Source organism: Anomaloglossus baeobatrachus, chromosome 7 (assembly GCF_048569485.1).
Source record: "Anomaloglossus baeobatrachus isolate aAnoBae1 chromosome 7, aAnoBae1.hap1, whole genome shotgun sequence".
NCBI lineage: Eukaryota > Metazoa > Chordata > Amphibia > Anura > Aromobatidae > Anomaloglossus > Anomaloglossus baeobatrachus.
In genome coordinates, this window is record NC_134359.1 from 263,170,307 (window position 1) to 263,192,520 (window position 22,214).

The following is a 22,214-nucleotide window of genomic DNA, read 5'->3' on the forward strand; positions in this document are numbered from 1 at the left end:
ACTCCTTGAGATAATCCTGCAGATGCTAGGATCCAGGACTCAATGGCCAACACAGTCAGGTTCAGGGCCGCAGAATTCTGATGGAAAAACGGCCCTTGGGACAGTAAGTCTGGTCGGTCCTGGCAGTGACCACGGTCGACCGATCGTGAGATGCCACAGATCCGGATACCACGACCTCCTCGGCCAGTTTGGAGCGACGAGTATGATGCGGCTGCACTCGGATCTGATCTTGCGTAGCACTCTGGGCAAGAGCGCCAGAGGCGGAAACACGTAAGGGAGCTGAAAACTGCGACCAATCTTGAACCAAGGCGTCTGCCGCCAGAGCTCTTTGATCGCGCGACCTCGCCAATGAATGCCGGGGACCTTGTTGTTTGTTGCCGGGATGCCATTAGGTCGACGTCCGGCACTCCCCAGCGGCGACAGATTTCCTGAAAACACGTCCGGGTGAAGGGACCATTCCCCTGCGGTCCATGCCCTGGCGACCTGAGGAAGTCTGCTTCCCAGTTTTCTACGCCTGGGATGTGAACCGCGGATATGGTGGATGCTCTGTCCTCCACCCACATTAGAATGCGCCGGACCTTCTTGGAAGGCTTGCCGACTGCGCGTCCCTCCTTGGTGGTTGATGTATGCCACCGCTGTGGAGTTGTCCGATTGGATTCGGATCTGCTTTTCCTTCCAGCCACTGCTGGAAGGCTAAGTAGGGCAAGATTACACTGCTCTGATTTCCAGAACATTGATCTGAAGGGTGGACTCCTGCGGAGTCCCCACGTCCCCCTGAGCCCTGTGGTGGAGAAACACTGCTCCCCACCCCGACAGACTCGCATCTGTCGTAACTACTGCCCAGGATGGGGGCAGGAAGGATCTTCCCTGAGATAATGAGGTGGGAAGGAGCCACCATTGTAGAGAGTCCTTTGGTCGTCTGGGAAAGCGAGACTTTCCCTGTCCAGGGACGTTGACTTCCCGTCCCATTGGCGGAGAATGTCCCCATTGAAGTGGGCGCAGATGAAACTGCGCAAAGGGAAACTGCTTCCATGGCTGCCCACCATCTTCCCTAGGAAATGCCATGAGACGCCGCAAGGGATGCAACTGGCCCTGCAGGAGAGATTGCACCCCTGTCTGTAGTGACCGCTGCTTGTTCAGCGGCAGCTTCACTATCGCTGCTAGAGTATGAAAACTCCATGCCAAGATACGTTAGTGACTGAGTCGGTGATAGGATCGACTTTGGAAGTTTGATGATCCATCCGAAAGACTGTAGAGTCCTCCAGCGTAGCATTCAGGCTGTGCTGACATGCCTCCTGAGAGGGAGCTTTTGACCAATAAGTCGTCTAGGTAAGGGATCACCGAGTGTCCCTGAGAGTGCAAGACTGCTACCACCGCCGCCATGACCTTGGTGAAGACCCCGTGGGGCTGTCGCCAGACCAAATGGAAGAGCTACGAACTGAAAATGGTCGTCTCCTATCACAAAACGTAGAAAACGTTGATGTTCTGTAGCAATTGGCACGTGGAGATAAGCATCTTTGATGTCTATTGAGGCAAGGAAGTCTCCTCTGGGACATTGAGGGCAATGACAGAGCGGAGGGTTTCCATCCGGAACCTCCTGGCGTGCACATGTTTGTTGAGCCGTTTTAGGTCCAGAAACAGGACGGAAACGAGCCGTCCTTTTTTGGAACCACAAAGAGATTGGAGTAAAAACCCTTGCCCTTGTTTCCTGAGGAGGGACTGGGATCAACCACTCCTTCCGCTTTTAGGGGAATCCACCGCCTGCAGCAGAGCATCTGCTCGGTCTGGATGTGGGGGAGGTTCTGAAGAACCGAGCTGGAGGACGAGAACTGAAACTCGATTCTGTACCCGCGAGACAAAAATGTCCCGTCACCCACCGGTCTTTGACCTGTGACATCCAAATGCCGGAAAAGCGGGAGAGCCCTGCCCCCGACCGGCGATGCGGAGGGGGGGGCTGGAAGTCATGAGGTAGCCGCTTTGGAAGCGGTAACCTCCATTTGCTTTCTTGGGGCGTGTGTGAGTCCGCCACGAATCTGAGGTTTCTTTGCGTCCTCTGAGTCCCTTTGGACGAGGTAAATGGTGTCTTGCCCGAACCTCGAAAGGACTGAAACCTCTGCTGCCACTTTTTCTGCTGAGGTTTGGATGTTCTGGGTTTGTGGTAAAGAGGAGTCTTTACCCTTGGGACTGCTTAATGATGTCAGCCAATGGCTCGCCAAAACAGTCTCTCTCTAGACAAAGGCAAACTGGTTAAACATTTTTTTGGAACCAGCATCTGCTTTCCAGTCCTTTAACCACAAGGCTCTGCGCAAAACTACCGAATTGGCGGGACGCCATTGAGGTGCGACTGGTAGATTCTAGGACCGCATTGATAGCGTAAGACGCAAACGCCGACATCTGCGTGGTAAGGTGCGCCACTTGCGGCACTGCTGGATGCATGATAGCATCCACTTTTGCTAAGCCAGCTGAAATAGCCTGGAGTGCCCATACGGCTGCGAATGCCGGAGCAAAACGACGCGCCGATAGCTTCATAGACAGATTTTAACCAAAGGTCCATCTGTCCTGTCATTGGCATTCTTTAAGTGAAGCGCCATCCTCCACTGCAACTATGGATCTAGCTGCAAGTTTGGAAATCGGGGGGTCTACCTTTGGACACTGTGTCCAGCGCTTGACCACCTCAGGGGGGAAAGGGGAAACGCGTATCTTTAGATCGTTTAGAGAAACGCCTTTCTGGGTGAGCGTCGTGCTTCTGGATTGATTCTCTGGAAGTCAGAGTGATCTAACAAAGCACTCAATTTACGCTTGGGATAAAGGAAACGAAACTTCTCCTGCTCCGCCGCCGCCTCTTCTGCTGAAGGGGCTGGGGGAGAAATATCCAACAGCCTATTGATGGCTGAGATAAGGTCGTTTACCATGGCATCCCCATCAGGGGTATCCAGGTTGAGAGGGGGTTCCAGGAGTGGATTCCTGATTCACTCTCATCAGACACATCACAGGGAGACTGATTGCGCTGAGACCCCTGAGCAGTGTGAAGACGTCGAGGGTCTTTCCCAGCGAGCTCGCTTAGGGTGGCTGGGGCCATCATCTGAGTCATAATCCTCGGCCTGTTGAAGCCGGGGACCCCCCTGTGGGCTGGATTACATTCCAAGTAAGGGGGACCTGAGGACAGAGGCCTCGCCGTGCCCAGAGACTGAGCCCCATGCATAGATTGCAAGGTTTCAAGGATTTTTTGCCATAGACACAGACATATTATCTGCAAAAACTGCAAAGTCTGTCCCTGTCACCGGGGCAGAACTTACAAGCGTCTCAGCCTGGGTCGCTACCTCTCCTGACTCCGGCTGGCGAAGCAGCACCGGGTCGGAGCATTGCACACAATGGGGGTCATCGGAGCCTGCTGGTAGATTAGCCCCACATGCAGCACACGCAGTATACACAGCCCTAGCCTTGGCAAGCCTTGCGTTTTTGAGGATGACATGTTGCTGCTTCCACAGAGCGATCTGGGATATGCAGCCAGAAGCGCACCTCACAGTGCAAGAAAATACAATATCTATATATCTGTACCCAGTACACTGATACACAGTGAGGCACTAGAGGGGACCAGCACAGAAAAATCGCTTACCGCCCCGCTTAAAAAGCGGGGTGTGTGGTCGCCAGATAGCCCCTAGTCCAGGTCTCCCAGAGCCTTGCGTCCTTCCTCCAGCCAGGCATGCATGTAATGGCTGCCGGCGTCTCGAGAGAGGAAGGGGGGCGGGCCCTGGGCGTTTCCTGGCCAAGAGCGGGGAAGCCTGCTTCCCTCTGTGCCAAGTGAGAGGGCTGGAGCATGTAAATCAGGCTCCAGCCCTCGTCGCTGCTAGCGAACAGCGTCTCTCCCCTACCCTGAATGACAGGGTGGGGGGCGGGAACGAATCGGAGCTGCCGGCGTCCTAGGCCCAAAAAAGCCGGGGACTCAATTTATAAACCGCCGCCGCCGTAAAAGCGCGGACGGCGGATCCCCGGCGCACCACAAGTCACAGCAGCGCCGCCCGGTCCAGAGGGGGTCGGCGCTGCGTTCCCATACACAAAAAAAAGTCCCCCAGTAATCTGTAGGGACACCAACTCCACGTTGCGGTCCCCCGGCGCACTACAACACCCAGCCAGCCCGGAGTGTGGTCTGTGGCCTGCCGGGGGACACAGAGTACCTGTATGATGCAGGGCCTGTCCCTGATCGTACTCCTGCTCCGTCTCCATCAGGTTTCTAATGGGTCTGTGGGATGGAGCCCGGCGTCAGAGCTGAGAGGCCGGCAGGATCCCACTTCCACAGAGCCCTACCAGGGGATGTGGAAGGAAAAACAGCATGTCAGGCTCCAGCCCTGTACCAGCAATAGGTACCTCAACCTTACAACACCATCCAGGGGTGAGAAGGGAGCATGCTGGGGACACTATATGTGTCCTCTTTTCTTCCATCCGAAACAGTCAGCAGCTACTGCTGACTAAAATCTGTGGAGCTATGCATGGGATGTCTGACCTCCTTCGCACACAAAGCTAAAACTGGAGAACCCGTGATACCACGGGGGGGGTATAGCCAGAGGGGGGAGGGGCCTTGCACTTTTAATGTAGTGCTTTGTGTGGCCTCCAGAGGGCAGTAGCTATACCCCAATCGTCTGGGTCTCCCAATAGAGCGCTGAAGAAATATCGGGTAACTAAAAGCAAAGCACTTTTTGCTTGGCTACCCAATATTTATCTTGGTTACCAGCATACACCGCTTAGCGCTGGCTCCCTGCTCCCGTAACCACTGTAAATATTGGGTAACTAACCAAAGCACATTGCTTTGGTTACCCGATGTTTATCCTGGTTACGGGTGCAGGGGAGCCAGAGAGAGCATGCGCAGAAAAAAGCCTACGGATCGCGCTGCTCAAAAAACGTTACAGGCTGCGTTGCTCCCGCCCGGCAGTCCAGTTAAAAAAACGACTGACCCGCGACACAGCGGATGAAACGCAGCATCATCAGTCGCAATCCGTCACTAATAGAAGTCTATGGGGAAAAACAGGATTCCTGCAAAATATTTTTGCAGGATACCGTAATTCCTCAAGGCGACGGATTGTGACTGATGCAAAACAACGGAAGTGTTGAAACTTAGCCTAAAGGGAACCTGCAAGGTGCAATATGCACCCAAAAACCACAAGCAGTTCTGGGTGTATATTGATAATCCCTGCCCAATTGTCCCTGTAATACACTAGTATAGATAAAGAGATCTTTAGAAAAAGTATTTTCTAAAGAGCTTTTTTCATATCCTAATGAGTGCAGAGACTAGTCGTGAGGGCGTTACTTCCCCTGACTAGTTGGCCCCCATAGCATATTTGGCACGCTACTGTGGGCGTGCTAACATGCTATTGAATGCGCAATGTCAGATGATGGTCGTGCTCACCTCTCTGCTGCCATTGCGTCCGAGGTCCCCGGTTTCAGCTCAGTGTGCATGACCCCGGACTTTGGTCATACGTACTACATGAGTTTGAAGCAAGGACTCGTACACCTGGCGGTCATGCACACTATCAAGGTCGGGTGTAAGAGTCCCCAGCTTCAAACACATGTAGTGTGCATGACCAAAGTCCAGGATCATGCACACTGAGCCGAAAATCAGGATTCAGACGCGATGGCAGCGGAGAGGTGAGCGCAACCATCCTCTGAGCCTGCACATCCATAGTACTAACATGCTAAGGGGCTGACTAGCTAGGCGAAGTAAACGTCCTCATGACTAGTCCCTGCACTCATTAGCATATCATAATGGATCTTTAGAAATACTTTTTCTAAAGATCTCTTTACCTATGCTAGTGTATACAGGGACAGTTAAGGCCCCTTTTCACACTGAGACCTTTCTAGCGATCCCACCAGCGATCCCAACCTGGCCGGGGAATCGCTGAAAAAGTCTCTAAAACAGTGGCTGGTGAGCTGTCAAACAGGCAGATCTGGCCAACGACGGCAGCAGCGATATGGACCTGCAGAACGACCTCGCTGGTCGTTGGGGGACGTGTCCACACAGCAGCTATTTGACGACTCACACCTATGTTAGGGGCGTGGTGTTTGGCGCTGAAGCCACCTAGGTGTCCTTTTTACACGCCCCCCTCAGCTCTGATTGGTGATCGCTAGTGCGTTCTTATTGGTGACCCTGAGCTTGGAAAGCTTGGCAAAAAGTCGCTCTTGTATATCCTTTGTTCCTGAGCTTCTGTTTGCTTAGCAGATCTTTGTAGAGTTCTCTGTGCGGCGACTCCTCACTGGTTTATCTATGCAGCATCAATACAGCTTCAATCCAATGATGCTTACTGTGAGGTAAAATCCGGAGATATGACGATAAAATCATGATATTCAAGTATGTCAGGAAGCCCTCTCCTGGTGTCACCCCCCCTTTCCTTCACACAACTGGTTTAGCAACAAATCCCATGGCCATTTCCTGTGATATGGAGATGAGGTGGGTGTGGGAACAATGGACACAGGATGACTCCCTGCCGTCACCCTGTAACAAGAGTTGTATCTCATTAGCAAGGCTATGGAACTAGCAGACAGAAACGACTCCAGTAAAAAAATGGTTCATATCTCGCAAGCCATATTTCCGATAAATATGGCAACCATAAAAATGGTGTCTCCGCATGCGGACGATGCCGGCACACCCTTTTTTATGGGAGCAGGACATTGGGAAATGCCCCAGGCCGTGATATCAGCCAATGTGGAACTAGTAGACAAGTCATGAAAACCTCTCATTCTGTAGCTAAATTCATAACTGTCACAATGAGAGCATTGGCGTCCGCCTACGACGCTCCCAGGCCAAGTTATGGCCATATTTCCATGTTGTGGATTTTGTCCATAACTCCAGCCAGGGGTGGAGCAGTGCTCCCTCTGAGGTCACGAAGGTAGGAGGGGACCTGGATCTGCCCAGGTTGATAACCCTACTTCGGCCATTTTCCAGTGTTTCTTTTCGCTGGGGGGCACGTGTAGGAAACATCTGTGGGAAGGATCCTAGAAACCTGGGTACAGCGCCCCCCTGTGGCCAGACGCAACAAGGTAACTGCTGGAACTGTGTAATGCCTGTTTGTAAACCATGCTTTATCTGTAAACTGTTACTCTGACATATGTATATTCTGTAGATTCCCTATTGTATATATTGTAGTTTTCTAGTGTGCTTTAGGCTGATTAAATTATATAATTAATCTTGGGCTGTTTCTGTTATCTCGATCTTGAATCCCACGTCTGTGTGTTCGGCTAATAGTTACCGTAAATCGGTTGGTGGCAGCGAATTGTGCCAAGGATTATTGTGGGGAGGCCCAGTGAGATTCGGGGAGATTTTTATATATTCCGCCCGCGGAGGTCGGGGGAATATATACCTTACTCTCACCGGGGACCCTTCGATAATCGGCAATAAGTAGTATAGCGGCCCTCCCTTGCTTATGGTCGGGCAATTCCATAATTGGCCTGACTATAAGAGGGGCGCTAGAGAGCGCGTCACGTGCTCTGTCTGTCGGTCGGGAGGTATAAAGGAGGGGGTGACCCCCACTTGTTACCCCCCGATTGTGACGTACTGGTAGCCAGCGCGGGGGGATTTCTGAGTGGACCCCCCCGGTGGTTTTGTGACATATTGGTGGCAAGCGGTGGGATCGAGATAAATAGTGTGTGTGAGTGTGAGACCCATACTCCCAGACACTAAAGACTGCCTGCAGCAGCCGTGGCTGCTGGGGTCTTCAGACTAGCTCAACACTAGAGTGTCAGAGTGCAGATACTGTAAGGTGTGTGGAGGCATCAGGTGTCAGTTCTGTGTCAGTGACCAAAAGTCTGCAAGAATGGCTGATGGCACCAGGAGCAGAGCTATGCAACTGGCCAATGCTAAGGCAGGAGCCGAAGAGAGGGAGGACGGTGCTGTGGACAGTAATGAGGAGGTTGCCCACGAGTCCTCCAGGAGCTCGACGCCAGAAAAAACAGCTCTGCAGAGGACATTGCACAACCTAGCAATTATGGACAAGATGAGGAGCAGCTCACCCAAGGGGTCCCTCAACGAGCCAGATGGCCAGCCCTCCGCTCTGCAATGGACAGTGGAAGCACCAGGCTCCGCAGCGGGCCGCAGATCACCACGTGCCATTCCACCGAGCCTGGGAGGCTCGGATAGCCTTCTTCAAAATGGCTATGGCCCTTCTCCAGGCTGGAGACCAGAAGGGCTACAAGGAACTCCTGGCAGAGCGCAGGGCAGAGCGGCAGGCAGCGCGTGACGCTGAGGCTGCGGAGCGGCACGCAGAGCGTGAGGCTGCGGAGCGAGAGCGGCAGGCAGCGCGTGAAGAGCGAGAGCGACAGGCAGACCGTGACTACCAGCTGCAGCTAGCTCAGCTCCGGCCCTCATCAGCCACATGTGACCTTCGAGGAACACCAAACTTCCAAAGGTCCGTGTTGAGGACTTCCCAGTGCTGGAGAAGGATGGAGACTTGGACTCTTTCTTGACTGCTTTTGAACGGACTTGCTTGCAGCACCATCTGGACAAGGGACCAGTGGGCCAAATACCTGGACCCCCCGTTTAAGGGGTAAGGCCCTGGATATCCTTGGGGACTTTGCCTGCTGAGGCAGATCAGGGCTACGACACCATCAAGCGGGCCCTGATCCAACAGTACAACCTCACTCCAGAGTCCTACCGCAAGAAGTTCCGGAGCCTACAGAAGGGACCAAAGGACTCCTGGGCTGACCACCGGCGGGCACTTGCCCGAGCTGCCGACCACTGGGACCCAAGGCCTGCAGCTTTTCCACCGGACCGGAGATCCTGGACTTGGTCATCACGGAGCAACTCTTGTGGAACTGCCCTGAGGATCTCCGGCCAGTTCATCCGAGACCAGAAGCCAAAGGGGTCCCACGGCTTACAGCTGCCCTTGCCGATGACTTACACCAACAACCGGGCCCCCTGAGGCCAGGAGAGCGGCCACCAGCAGCACCTGGGAGAGGGGGGTAAGATGAATTCTGCGACTGCCCCACCTGCCCCTAGACTGCAGGGGGTGTCCCCCTCAACTCCCCCTCTCCAGGCCCGTGGCGGAACCAAGACGGTGCCACCAGTGCAACCTACCTGGACACTTCAAGGCCATGTGCCCTCAGCGTCCCCAAGGCCCCGGCTCCGTCCCCGTCCCCAAGGGCCGCCCAAGGTGTATTGTGTGGGTGGGGGTGGTGGTAGGTCCCTGGACAGCTTCCAACCTGTCCACCGTCGGCCGGTCTGTGACCATAGGACTGCGAGACAGCGCCTCGGAGGTGACTCTGGTGCGGCCTGAGATGGTGTCCCCCCAAGACTTGATCCCTGGAAAAACCCTCGCTGTCTCCGGGATTGGAGGCACTGACCCGGCGCTGCCTGTTGCTGACATTTATGTGGACTGGGGCGCAGGGCGGGGGGTGAGGGAGGTGGGGGTAACTGATCGGATCCCTGCAAACGTGCTACTTGGGACAGATTTGGGGCAGATAACCTCCCAGTTTGGGCCCCCCCCAAGGGCTGAACCTTCAGCCCGTACTGACATGACTCCTAACAATGTTAATGTGTTATCTATGAATGATGTAAGGGAGGAGGGAGTGAACTCCGATATTTCTGCTTGCATAGACACCATAGACACACACTCAGCTGCAGCTGTGACAGGGGAGGGGGTCAGAGAAAGGTGTGACAATGCCTCTACAAGTAATCAGCCTGTGAGCTGGGATCTGCTGCCCTCTGCAGGGATAAGCAGAGAGCAGGGTGCTGCAGGGGGAGGACCAGTGTGTGGGGTGGGGGCTACCACAGCAAATGTGGGGTCCCCAGAGATTTCACAGCGGGGTTCTGTTGCTGCAGGAGGGGAACAGGCAGGTGAGATTGGGGCCGGTCCAGGAGCGGAAGTGCTCCCAGGTAAGATCTCGGTGCATGGTTCCCCCACAACCGGGGTGTCAGGAAGCCAGGTAGGTCTGCCTGAACCGGCGACTTGGTCAGGAACGGAGGAGGAGCAGGCACGACCCACGGTCGCAGCGGCTGTGGCCGCTGTCACCCGCAGTGGGAGTGCTGGAAGCCAAGGGGCCTCCCGGAGGTCCGATAGCTCTTCCCCTTCTGACCAAGTGGCAGCCGAGTCAGGTGGAGGCCAGGACACAGGTCCCGGGGTACTGACTGAAGATGTGACAGTCTCGTCGATTCTGGCCACATCTAGTCAGGGGTTTCAGGCAGCGTTAGAAGCTGACGACAGCCTGAAAGCTCTTAAGGAGCAGGCGGCACAGCCTCCCTCGGACTCGGACCCGGAGCGAGTGGTCTGGGACCAAGGACGGCTGTACCGGGCCACGGTCCAGCAGGGTTCACCGGAGGCGTGGCCCAGGGACCGACAGTTGGTGGTACCCTATCCGTTCCGGACGGAGTTGTTGCAGATCGCACATGAGATTCCGATGGCCGGACACCTAGGGATCGCTAAGACCAAGGCCAGGTTAAACCAGCATTTCTACTGGCCAAAAATGGGGGCCGATGTGGCTGCCTACTGCCGTTCGTGTGAAACCTGTCAGAGAGTGGGGAAGGCGGGGCCACGCCCCAAAGCCCCACTGGTATCTCTGCCAATCATCGATGAGCCTTTCAGGAGGGTGGCTGTGGATCTGGTCGGCCCGCTGGCCATCCCCAGCAGCTCCGGGAAACGCTTCATACTGACGGTAGTGGACTATGCCACCCGGTACCCAGAAGCAGTGGCCTTGTCGTCCATTCGGGCTGACAAGGTGGCCACCGCATTGCTGGAGATTTTCTCCCGAGTGGGTTTTCCCCAGGAAATGCTCACTGACCGGGGGACCCAATTCATGTCCCAGCTGATGGAGGCCCTCTGTAAGCAAGTCCAGGTGCGACATCTGGTGGCCAGCCCGTACCATCCACAGACTAATGGCCTGTGCGAGCGGTTCAATGGCACCTTAAAGCAGATGCTTAAGATGTTGGTCGACTCCCATGGGCGTGACTGGGAGCGGTATCTCCCACACCTGTTATTTGCTTACCGGGAGGTTCCACAGGCCTCAACAGGATTCTCACCGTTTGAGCTCCTGTACGGGCGACGTGTGCGGGGCCCCCTGGCTCTGGTGAAAGAGGCTTGGGAAGGGGATTTGGCCACCCCTGGAGTGTCGGTTATCGAGTATGTCATGCGCTTCCGGGACAAAATGCAGGCCTTGACGCAACTGGTACACGACAATATGGCTCAAGCCCAGGCCGATCAGAAGCGTTGGTACGACCAGAACGCTTGTGAGAGGACCCTACCAAGTGGGTCAAAAGGTGTGGGTACTGGTCCCCGTACCACAGGACAAGCTTCAGGCAGCCTGGGAAGGCCCATACCTCGTGTACCAGCAGCTCAACCCTGTAACGTACCTGGTCACCCTGGACCCTGCCCGTGGAAGGCGGAAGCCCTTCCATGTGAACATGATGAAGGCACATCATGAGCGGGAGGCATGTGCGCTCCCCGTGTGCAACCTGCCCGAGGAGGGAGAAGCGGAAACCCTCTTGGATATGCTAGCCCAGGTTAGGGCAGGCGGATCCATTGAGGATGTGGAGGTTGGCCACCAGCTCTTGGAAGACCAACGGTCCCAGCTGTGGGCCACCCTCCTCCCCTTCCGGGGGTTGTTTACCAACCAGCCCGGAAGGACTGACTTGGCTGTCCATCACGTGGACACTGGGGATCATCCCCCGATCCGGCGTTCAGCATATCGGGTCTCCCTGGAGGTGCAGCAACACATGCGCCAGGAGATTGACGAGATGCTGAAGCTGGGGGTGATCCAGGCATCCAACAGCGCTTGGGCCTCGCCTGTAGTCCTCGTCCCTAAGAAGGACCGAACCACTCGGTTCTGCGTGGACTACAGGGGGCTCAATGCGGTCACGGTCGCCGATGCGTACCCAATGCCACGCATCGATGACCTGCTCGATCAGTTGGCCGGGGCTCAGTACCTGACCATCATGGATCTGAGCCGGGGATATTGGCAGATCCCCCTGACTCGCAAGGCCAGGGAACGCTCTGCCTTTATTACCCCATTTGGACTGTACGAGTCCACGGTGATGCCATTCGGGATGAGGAATGCCCCTGCCACTTTCCAGCGGATGGTCAACACCCTGCTCAAGGGACTTGAAGGGTACGCGGCCGCGTACCTGGATGACATTGCCGTCTTCAGTCCCACCTGGGAGGACCACCTAGAGCATCTAGCACAGGTGCTCAGGCGGATCCACCGGGCAGGTTTGACCATCAAGCCGGGAAAGTGTCAGCTGGCCATGAGCGAGGTCCAGTACCTCGGTCACCGGGTAGGTGGGAGAACACTGAAGCCCGAGCCTGAGAAAGTGGAAGCCATCGCATCCTGGCCCACCCCCAGGACCAAGAAGCAGGTGATGTCCTTCTTGGGGACCGCTGGGTACTATAGGAGGTTTGTTCCCTGCTATAGTAGCCTGGCAAAGCCCTTGACGGACCTCACCAAGAAGAAGCTGCCCTCTGCAGTCGATTGGACAATGGACTGCGAGACAGCCTTCCGGGCCCTAAAGGACGCCCTGTCCAGCCCGCCCGTGCTACAGGCAGCCGACTTCACGCGGCCGTTTGTAGTACAGACCGACGCCAGTGACTTCGGCCTCGGTGCGGTGCTCAGCCAGGTGGACTCTGCGAGCCAAGAGCACCCAGTCTTGTACCTGAGCAGGAAGCTGTTACCAAGGGAAGTTGCCTATTCCACGATGGAGAAGGAGTGCCTGGCCATAGTGTGGGCCCTGCAGCGTCTGCAACCCTATCTATACGGGCGCCACTTCATCGTGGAGACGGACCACAATCCCCTCAGCTGGTTGCACACCGTCTCTGGGACGAATGGGCGATTGTTGCGATGGAGCCTTGCGCTCCAGCAATACAACTTCACCATTCGCCACAAAAGGGGCCGTGACCACGGTAACGCAGACGGGCTGTCCCGACAAGGAGAGGTCGCGGACGGGCGCACGGGGGAACACCGGAGTGTGCTGCCCCCTAGCGCCCTCAAAAGGGGGGAGGTGTGAGGTAAATCCGGAGATATGACGATAAATCATGATATTCAAGTATGTCAGGAAGCCCTCTCCTGGTGTCACCCCCCCTTTCCTTCACACAACTGGTTTAGCAACAAATCCCATGGCCATTTCCTGTGATATGGAGATGAGGTGGTGTGGGAACAATGGACACAGGATGACTCCCTGCCGTCACCCTGTAACAAGAGTTGTATCTCATTAGCAAGGCTATGGAACTAGCAGACAGAACGACTCCAGTAAAAAATGGTTCATATCTCGCAAGCCATATTTCCGATAAATATGGCAACCATAAAAATGGTGTCTCCGCATGCGGACGATGCCGGCACACCCTTTTTATGGGAGCAGGACATTGGGAAATGCCCCAGGCGTGATATCAGCCAATGTGGAACTAGTAGACAAGTCATGAAACCTCTCATTCTGTAGCTAAATTCATAACTGTCACAATGAGAGCATTGGCGTCCGCCTACGACGCTCCCAGGCCAAGTTATGGCCATATTCCATGTTGTGGATTTTGTCCATAACTCCAGCCAGGGGTGGAGCAGTGCTCCCTCTGAGGTCACGAAGGTAGGAGGGGACCTGGATCTGCCCAGGTTGATAACCCTACTTCGGCCATTTTCCAGTGTTCTTTTCGCTGGGGGCACGTGTAGGAAACATCTGTGGGAAGGATCCTAGAAACCTGGGTACAGCGCCCCCCTGTGGCCAGACGCAACAAGGTAACTGCTGGAACTGTGTATGCCTGTTTGTAACCCATGCTTTGATTGTAACTGTACTCTGACATATGTATATTCTGTAGATTCCCTATTGTATATATTGTAGTTTCTAGTGTGCTTTAGGCTGATTAAATTATATAATTAATCTTGGGCTGTTCTGTTATCTCGATCTTGAATCCCACGTCTGTGTGTTCGGCTAATAGTTACCGTAAATCGGTTGGTGGCAGCGAATTGTGCCAAGGATTATTGTGGGGAGGCCAGTGAGATTCGGGGAGATTTTATATATTCCGCCCGCGGAGGTCGGGGGAATATATACCTTACTCTCACCGGGGACCCTTCGATAATCGGCATAAGTAGTATAGCGGCCTCCTTGCTTATGGTCGGGCAATTCCATAATTGGCCTGACTATAAGAGGGGCGCTAGAGAGCGCGTCACGTGCTCTGTCTGTCGGTCGGGAGGTATAAAGGAGGGGTGACCCCCACTTGTTACCCCCCGATTGTGACGTACTGGTAGCCAGCGCGGGGGGATTTCTGAGTGACCCCCCCCGGTGGTTTGTGACACTTACCGTATAGGCTTTATAGTATTGCAGACTGGAGAACTCTCTAATGATCCCCAAACCAGCACGCTCAGGAACAAGGTAGCTTTGAAACAAAGGACGGAAGCGCTAAAGTTGCCTTTTTTCCAGTGAAAGCCGCCCAACCAGAACGCAGCAGCGACCACCAATGGGAGGTAAGAGGGCGGGAAAGGGAACGCTATAGCACGCCTACGGGATGGATTCTAAGTCGCTAACGATGTTGTTGTAACGGTGTCAAACACACCGATGCTTGCTGCGCAGCGGGAAACAAAGGACCAAAAAAATGGTCCTGAAAGATTTGTAGCGATCAGCGGCCTCACAGCGAGGGCCAGGTCGCTGATGCGTGTCACACACTGCAATGTCGCTGGGGAGGGCGCTATTACGTCACAAAACCGGTGACGTTACAGCGATACTGCTAGCGATGTTGCAGAGTGTAGCAATGTACACCCAGAACTGCTCGTGGTCCTGGGTCTATATTGCACCTGACAGGTTCCCTTTAAAAAGATTTCTGAAAACAGCCAAGACAGTGCCTCTCCGTCCCCTAGTGGGATGGGGGAGGCTGGAGACATTAAGGCTCAACTCTGCCAAGTTCTGTACAACAGTGCCATACCTGAGGATTTTCCGGCAGCGCTCGGGCGGCGCACCGCGGTGGCCTTGGGGCGATTCATCTGTATGGGGAAAAATATAAAAGAACAATGAATATAAATGGATGAGAAAAATAATAATTTTTATTTAGATAGCGCCAACATATTCCGCAGCGCTGTTCAATTCAGAGGGGACATGTAGAGGATAGTATATAAACACTGTAGAGGTGATAATGTGTGATCAGCCAATGAGCAAAGGCTATGGGGCCGAGAAAAGAGCCAGGCACTGCACTATGTGTCAGTGCAGAAAAGGGGCCATACAGTGCTGGGGAGAACAGCCCTCACACATACTGAGCCAATACAAACAAAAGGTGCACGCATGAGACTCGCGCCATGTCAAAACAACGTATAATGGATAGCACGAGGCAATATAAGCGCTGTACACACCACAATGCGGTACAAGAAACCGCAGCCCTCGCTCTGCTCCCGGGAATCACTGCCCCATTATCTGCGCCTGTGGCCGCGGCGCCCGGCGACTCTCAGCTCAAAAACAGTCTACTTCCGGGTGCTGCGTGCTGATGACGTCATGAAGACGCACAGAATGCCCCCTGGAGTAGGGAACCGCTCGTCATTGGTTGTCTGTGAGATGGGGGCGGAGCCTGACTCTCCATAAAAGACCTTGTACTGCAGAGACTCCGAAGAGTGAAACCCAACAGGCAGTTGGTAGGACATGCAGGGAGTTGTAGTGCCACAGCTAGCAGGGCACTCTGGGAGTTATAGTTCTGCAGCTGACAGGGCATTCTAGGAGTTGTAATTTGGCAGCTGGCATAGCATGCTTGGAGTTGTAGTTTTTCAGTTGGCAGGGCATGCTGGGAATTGTAGTTCTGCAATTGGCTGACCATTCTGGGAGTTGTAGTTTGGCAGCTGTCGGGGCATGCTGGAAGTTGTAATTTTTCAGTTGGCAGGGCATGCTGGAAGTTGTAATTTTTCAGTTGGCAGGGCATGCTGGCAGTTGTAGTTTTTCAGTTGGCAGGGCATGCTGGCAGTTGTAGTTTTTCAGATGGCAGGGCATGCTTGGAATTGTAGTTTTTCAGATGGCAGGGCATGCTTGGAATTGTAGTTTTTCAGATGGCAGGGCATGCTTGGAATTGTAGTTTTTAAGATGGCAGGGCATGCTGGGAATTGTAGTTCTGCAATTGGCTGACCATTCTGGGAGTTGTAGTTTGGCAGCTGTCGGGGCATGCTGGAAGTTGTAATTTTTCAGTTGGCAGGGCATGCTGGAAGTTGTAATTTTTCAGTTGGCAGGGCATGCTGGGAGTTGTAGTTAAGCAGTTGGCAGGGCATGCTGGCAGTTGTAGTTTTTCAGATGGCAGGGCATGCTTGGAATTGTAGTTTTTCAGATGGCAGGGCATGCTGGCAGTTGTAGTTTTTCAGATGGCAGGGCATGCTGGCAGTTGTAGTTTTTCAGATGGCAGGGCATGCTTGGAATTGTAGTTTTTCAGATGGCAGGGCATGCTTGGAATTGTAGTTTTTCAGATGGCAGGGCATGCTTGGAATTGTAGTTTTTCAGATGGCGGGGCATGCTTGGAATTGTAGTTTTTCAGATGGCAGGGCATGCTGGCAGTTGTAGTTTTTCAGATGGCAGGGCATGCTGGGAGTTGTAGTTTTTCAGATGGCAGGGCATGCTGGGAGTTGTAGTTTTTCAGATGGCAGGGCATGCTGGGAGTTGTAGTTTTTTAGATGGCAGGGCATGCTGGGAGTTGTAGTTTTTTAGATGGCAGGGCATGCTGGGAGTTGTAGTTTTTCAGAAGGCAGGGCATGCTGGGAGTTGTAGTTTTTCAGATGGCAGGGCATGCTGGGAGTTGTAGTTTTTAAGATGGCAGGGCATGCTGGGAGTTGTAGTTTTTCAGTTGGCATGGCATGCTGGGAGTTGTAGTTTTTCAGTTGGCATGGCATGCTGGGAGTTGTAGTTTTTCAGATGGCATGGCATGCTGGGAGTTGTAGTTTTTCAGTTGGCAGGGCATGCTGGGAATTGTAGTTCTGCAATTGGCTGACCATTCTGGGAGTTGTAGTTTGGTAGCTGTCGGGGCATGCTGGGAGTTGTAGTTTTTCAGTTGGCAGGGCATGCTGGAAGTTGTAATTTTTCAGTTGGCAGGGCATGCTGGGAGTTGTAGTTAAGCAGTTGGCAGGGCATGCTGGCAGTTGTAGTTTTTCAGATGGCAGGGCATGCTTGGAATTGTAGTTTTTCAGATGGCAGGGCATGCTTGGAATTGTAGTTTTTCAGATGGCAGGGCATGCTGGAAGTTGTAGTTTTTCAGATGGCAGGGCATGCTGGAAGTTGTAGTTTTTCAGATGGCAGGGCATGCTGGGAGTTGTAGTTTTTAAGATGGCAGGGCATGCTGGGAGTTGTAGTTTTCCAGTTGGCAGGGCATGCTGGGAGTTGTAGTTTTCCAGTTGGCAGGGCATGCTGGGAGTTGTAGTTTTTCAGTTGGCATGGCATGCTGGGAGTTGTAGTTTTTCAGTTGGCATGGCATGCTGGGAGTTGTAGTTTTTCAGATGGCAGGGCATGCTGGGAGTTGTAGTTTGGCAGCTGCCGGGGCATGCTGGAAGTTGTAGTTAAGCAGTTGGCAGGGCATGCTGGGAGTTGTAGGTCAGCATTTGGCGGGGCATGCTGGAAGTTATAGTTCAGCAGTTGGCGGGGCATGCTGGGAGTTGTAGTTTTTCAGTTGGCGGGGCATACTGGGAGTTGTAGTTTTTCAGTTGGCGGGGCATACTGGGAGTTGTAGTTTTTCAGTTGGCAGGGCATGCTGGGAGTTGTAGTTTTTCAGTTGGCAGGGCATGCTGGGAGTTGTAGTTTTTCAGTTGGCAGGGCATGCTGGGAGTTGTAGTGTTTCGGTTGGCAGGGCATGCTTGGAGTTGTAGTTTTTTAAATGGCAGGGCATGCTGGGAGTTGTAGTTTTCGGATGGCAGGGCATGCTCGGAGTTGTAGTTTTTTAAATGGCAGGGAATTTCAATTGTTCCATCATACCTCCAACTTTAGAAGAACAGAATGAGGGACACATTTTGAACATGCCCTTAGACACACCCATTTGCCATTTCTTTCTACCCTGGCAGGAGGAGTTGTCAGAGGGGCGGAGGCAGTGAGGGACATTCAGTAGATGCCGGAGACTGCAGGGCGTAGACCCAAATCTGGGACTCTCCTCTGTATCCACGATGGTTGGGACTAGAGCTGAGTGGATTGATTCCCGGAGCTCCGGTCCAGAGTCCAGCTCAGTGGTCCCCGGCGGCCGGGCGGGAGGCGGTGAATCTCTTACCTTCCGGCGTCCCCGGCGGCTTTTGATATCCCAGGACTGGAGTGACGTTCTCTGTGCTTCCTGCTCATCCCTAGTTGGGACCTGGGGATTTATGTTTTGCTCCTCCATAGTTGCAGCAGCCAGAACTTTCTCATCTTGACGTAATCTTCACTATACGACATGTGACGCACAGATCCGCAGTGTCTTTACACGTACAGTGTGCGCAGTTTTCATGAAATCCCATCCACTTTGCTTGGACAGCCAAAGCACAATTTCTATGCAAAAAAAAAATGCAAGTACAAACATGAATTTGCATTTTAAAACAAAAAAAGCTTTTCAATAATATAAAAGCAGATTCACATTTGCACCAAAAACACATCGAGCAAGGCGGAAAATGCATAAAAGAAATGGCGCAAATGCACAATAATCAGAAGTGTTATTGCATTGTGTTGTGTTGTGCGGACACCTGGAGAAAACGTGCAAAAAATAACTGGAAAAAATGTAGCATTTACGCTGTGTATGAACACGCCTCAGCATTACATTATTTTCATGGGTTTAATACTGAAAAATAATCACTCACGTTATGTTTTTACACCATTTACTGATATTTATTCACTTCTAGCGCCAATAATTCTATAGCGCTTTATATATACACTTGAAACCAGAAGCTTACATATACTATTTAGTCTAAAAAGACACATCTGCAGGTTTTTCCCTCCGCTCTCTATAAAGACACATCTGCAGGTTTTTTCCCTCTGCGCTCTATAAAGATACATCTGCAGGTTTTTCCCTCTGCTTTCTATAAAGATACATCTGCAGGTTTTTCCCTCTGCTCTCTATAAAGACACATCTGCGGGTTTTTCCCCTCTGCTCTCTATAAAGACACATCTGCAGGTTTTTCCCTCCGCTCTCTATAAAGACACATCTGCAGGTTTTTTCCCTCTGCGCTCTATAAAGATACATCTGCAGGTTTTTCCCTCTGCTTTCTATAAAGATACATCTGCAGGTTTTTCCCTCTGCTCTCTATAAAGACACATCTGCGGGTTTTTCCCCTCTGCTCTCTATAAAGACACATCTGCAGGTTTTTCCTTCCACTCTCTATAAAGACACATCTGCAGGTATTTCTCACTATCTGACATGAAATCAGAATAAACCTTTCCTGTTTTTGGTCAATTAGGAACCAAAATAATTTATATTTGCCAAATGCCAGAATAATGAGAGAGAGAATGTTTTAAGGCATTTTTATTACTTTCTGCAAAGTCAAAAGTTTCCATACACTAAGAGTATTATGCCTGTAAACAACATGGGACAGCCCATATGATGATGTCATGTCTTTGGAACCTTCTGATTGGTTTATTGGCAACATCTGAGGTAATTAGAGCACACCTGTGGATGTATTATAATGCACACCTGAAACACACTGCTTCTTTGTGAATCATGATGGGAAAGGTAAAAGAAATCAGCCAAGATCTCAGGAAGAGAATTGTGGACGTGCACAAGTCTTGTTCATCCTAGGGTGCAATTTCCAGATACCTGAAGGTGCCTCGTTCATCTGTACAAACAATTATACCCAAGCACAAATACGATGGGAATGTTCAGCCATCATACTGCTCAGGAAGGAGACGGGTTCTGTGTACCAGAGATGAACATGCTTTAGTCAGACATGTGCATATCAACCCAAGAACAAAAGAAAAAAAGTGAAGATGCTGGCGGAAGCTGGTAAGATTGTGTCATTATCCACAGTGAAACGAGTATAGTATTAACTTGGGCTGAAAGGCCACTCTGCCAGGAAGAAGTCATAACTCCAAAAGAAACATAAAAAAGCCAGATTAATGTTTGCAAATACACACAGGAACAAAGACCTTAACTTCTGGAGATGTCTCCTGTGGTCTGTGTAAACTAAAATTGAACTGTTTGGCCATAATGACCATTCTTAGGTTTGGAGACAAAAAGGAGAAGCTTTGAAGCCTAAGAACACCATCCCAACTGTGAAACACGGGGGCAGCATCATATTGTGGGGTTTATTTTGCTGCAGAAGGGACTGGTGCACTTCACAAAACAGATGGCATCATGAGGAAAGAAGATTATGTGGCAATACTGACGAAATATCTCAAGACATCAGCCAGGAACTTAAAGCTTGGGCAGAAATGGGTCTTACAAATGGACAATGACCCGAAATATACTGCCACACTGGTTACAAAGTGGCTTAAGGATAACAAAGTCAATGTTTTGGAGTGGCCATCACAAAGCCCTGATCTAAATCCTATTGAAAATGTATGGACTAAGGTAAAAAGGCCAGTGCGAGCAAAGAGACCTACAAACATGGCTCAGTTACACCAGTTCTGTCAGGAGGAATGGGCCCAAATTCCACCAACTATTGTGAAAAGCTTGTGGAAGGAGATCCAAAATGTTTCACCCAAGTCATACAGAGGAAGGGCAATGGTACCAAATGCTAATGACATGGAGGGAAACTTTTGACTTTGCAGAAAGTAATAAAAATGCCTTAAAACATTTTCTCTCTCTCATTATTCTGGCATTTGGCAAATATAAATAATTTCGGTTCCTAATTTACCTAAAACGGGAAAGGTTTATTCTGATTTCATGTCAGATAGTGAGAAAAACCTGCAGATGTGTCTCTATAGAGAGCAGAGGGGAAAACCTGCAGATGTGTCTTTATAGAGAGCGTAGGGGAAAACCTGCAGATGTGTCTTTATAGAGAGAGGAGGGAAAAACCTGCAGATGTGCCTTTATAGAGAGCGGAGGGAAAAGCCTGCAGATGTGTCTTTATAGAGAGAGGAAGGGAAAACCTGCAGATGTGTCTTTATAGAGAGCGTAGGGGAAAACCTGCAGATGTGTCTTTATAGAGAGAGGAGGGAAAAACCTGCAGATGTGTCTCTATAGAGAGTGGAGGGAAAAACCTGCAGATGTGTCTTTATAGAGAGCAGAGGGGAAAACCTGCAGATGTGTCTGTATAGAGAGCGGAGGGAAAAACCTGCAGATGTGTCTTTATAGAGAGAGGAGAGGAAAACCTGCAGATGTGTCTTTATAGAGAGCGGAGGGAAAAGCCTGCAGATGTGCCTTTATAGAGAGCGGAGGGAAAAGCCTGCAGATGTGTCTTTATAGAGAGAGGAGGGGAAAACCTGCAGATGTGTCTTTATAGAGAGAGGAGGGGAAAACCTGCAGATGTGTCTTTATAGAGAGAGGAGGGAAAAACCTGTAGATGTGCCTTTATAGAGAGCGGAGGGAAAAACCTGCAGATGTGTCTTTATAGAGAGCGGAGGGAAAAACCTGCAGTTGTGTCTTTATAGAGAGCAGAGGGAAACTTCTGGTTTCACCTGTATCACCAAAAATAATCTGACCGCTGTTGTACACAGTTTTTACGGTATTGCATTTAATATTTGGAGAGTTCTGGGAATTTTTTACATATACTAATTAATTAATCATTTATCCTCTTACACTTTTTGACGGGCTTATTAGTTCTGGATGCTTTGTGTTCCATTTTTCTACCAATTTGAATGTTTGGTAATATATATACAGTACAGACCAAAGGTTTGGACACACCTCATTCAAAGAGTTTTCTTTATTTTCATGACTCTGAAAATTGTAGATTCACATTGAAGGCATCAAAACTATGAATTAAAACTTGTGAAATGAAATATTTAACAAAAAAGTGTGAAACAACTGAAAATATGTCTTATATTCTAGGTTCTTCAAAGTAGCCACCTTTTGCTTTGATTACTGCTCTGCACACTCTTGGCATTCTCTTGATGAGCTTCAAGAGGTAGTCACCGGAAATGGTTTTCCAACAGTCTTGAAGGAGTTCCCAGAGATGCTTAGCACTTGTTGGCCCTTTTGCCTTCACTCTGCGGTCCAGCTCACCCCAAACCATCTCGATTGGGTTCAGGTCTGGTGACTGTGGAGGCCAGGTCACCTGGCGTAGCACCCCATCACTCTCCTTCTTAGTCAAATAGCCCTTACACAGCCTGGAGGTGTGTTTGGGGTCATTGTCCTGTTGAAAAATAAATGATGGCCAACTAAACGCAAACCGGATACAATAGCATGCCGCTGCAA

The 22,214-nt window shown here is 51.6% G+C and overlaps 1 protein-coding gene across 1 annotated transcript in view; it reads right to left on the reverse strand.

Moving 5' to 3' along the window:
• INTS1 (integrator complex subunit 1) overlaps positions 1-15,420 on the reverse strand; it is a 293,595-nt gene extending 278,175 nt beyond the window's left edge. The window contains exons 1-2 of the mRNA XM_075319760.1: positions 15,298-15,420; positions 14,864-14,934 (exon numbers count right to left, since the gene is read on the reverse strand). Of these exons, the coding sequence (XP_075175875.1) occupies positions 14,864-14,934 (71 nt within the window). The 5' untranslated portion in view covers positions 15,298-15,420. The remainder of the gene's footprint in view (positions 1-14,863; positions 14,935-15,297) is intronic.
• Positions 15,421-22,214: the final 6,794 nt, after the last annotated feature.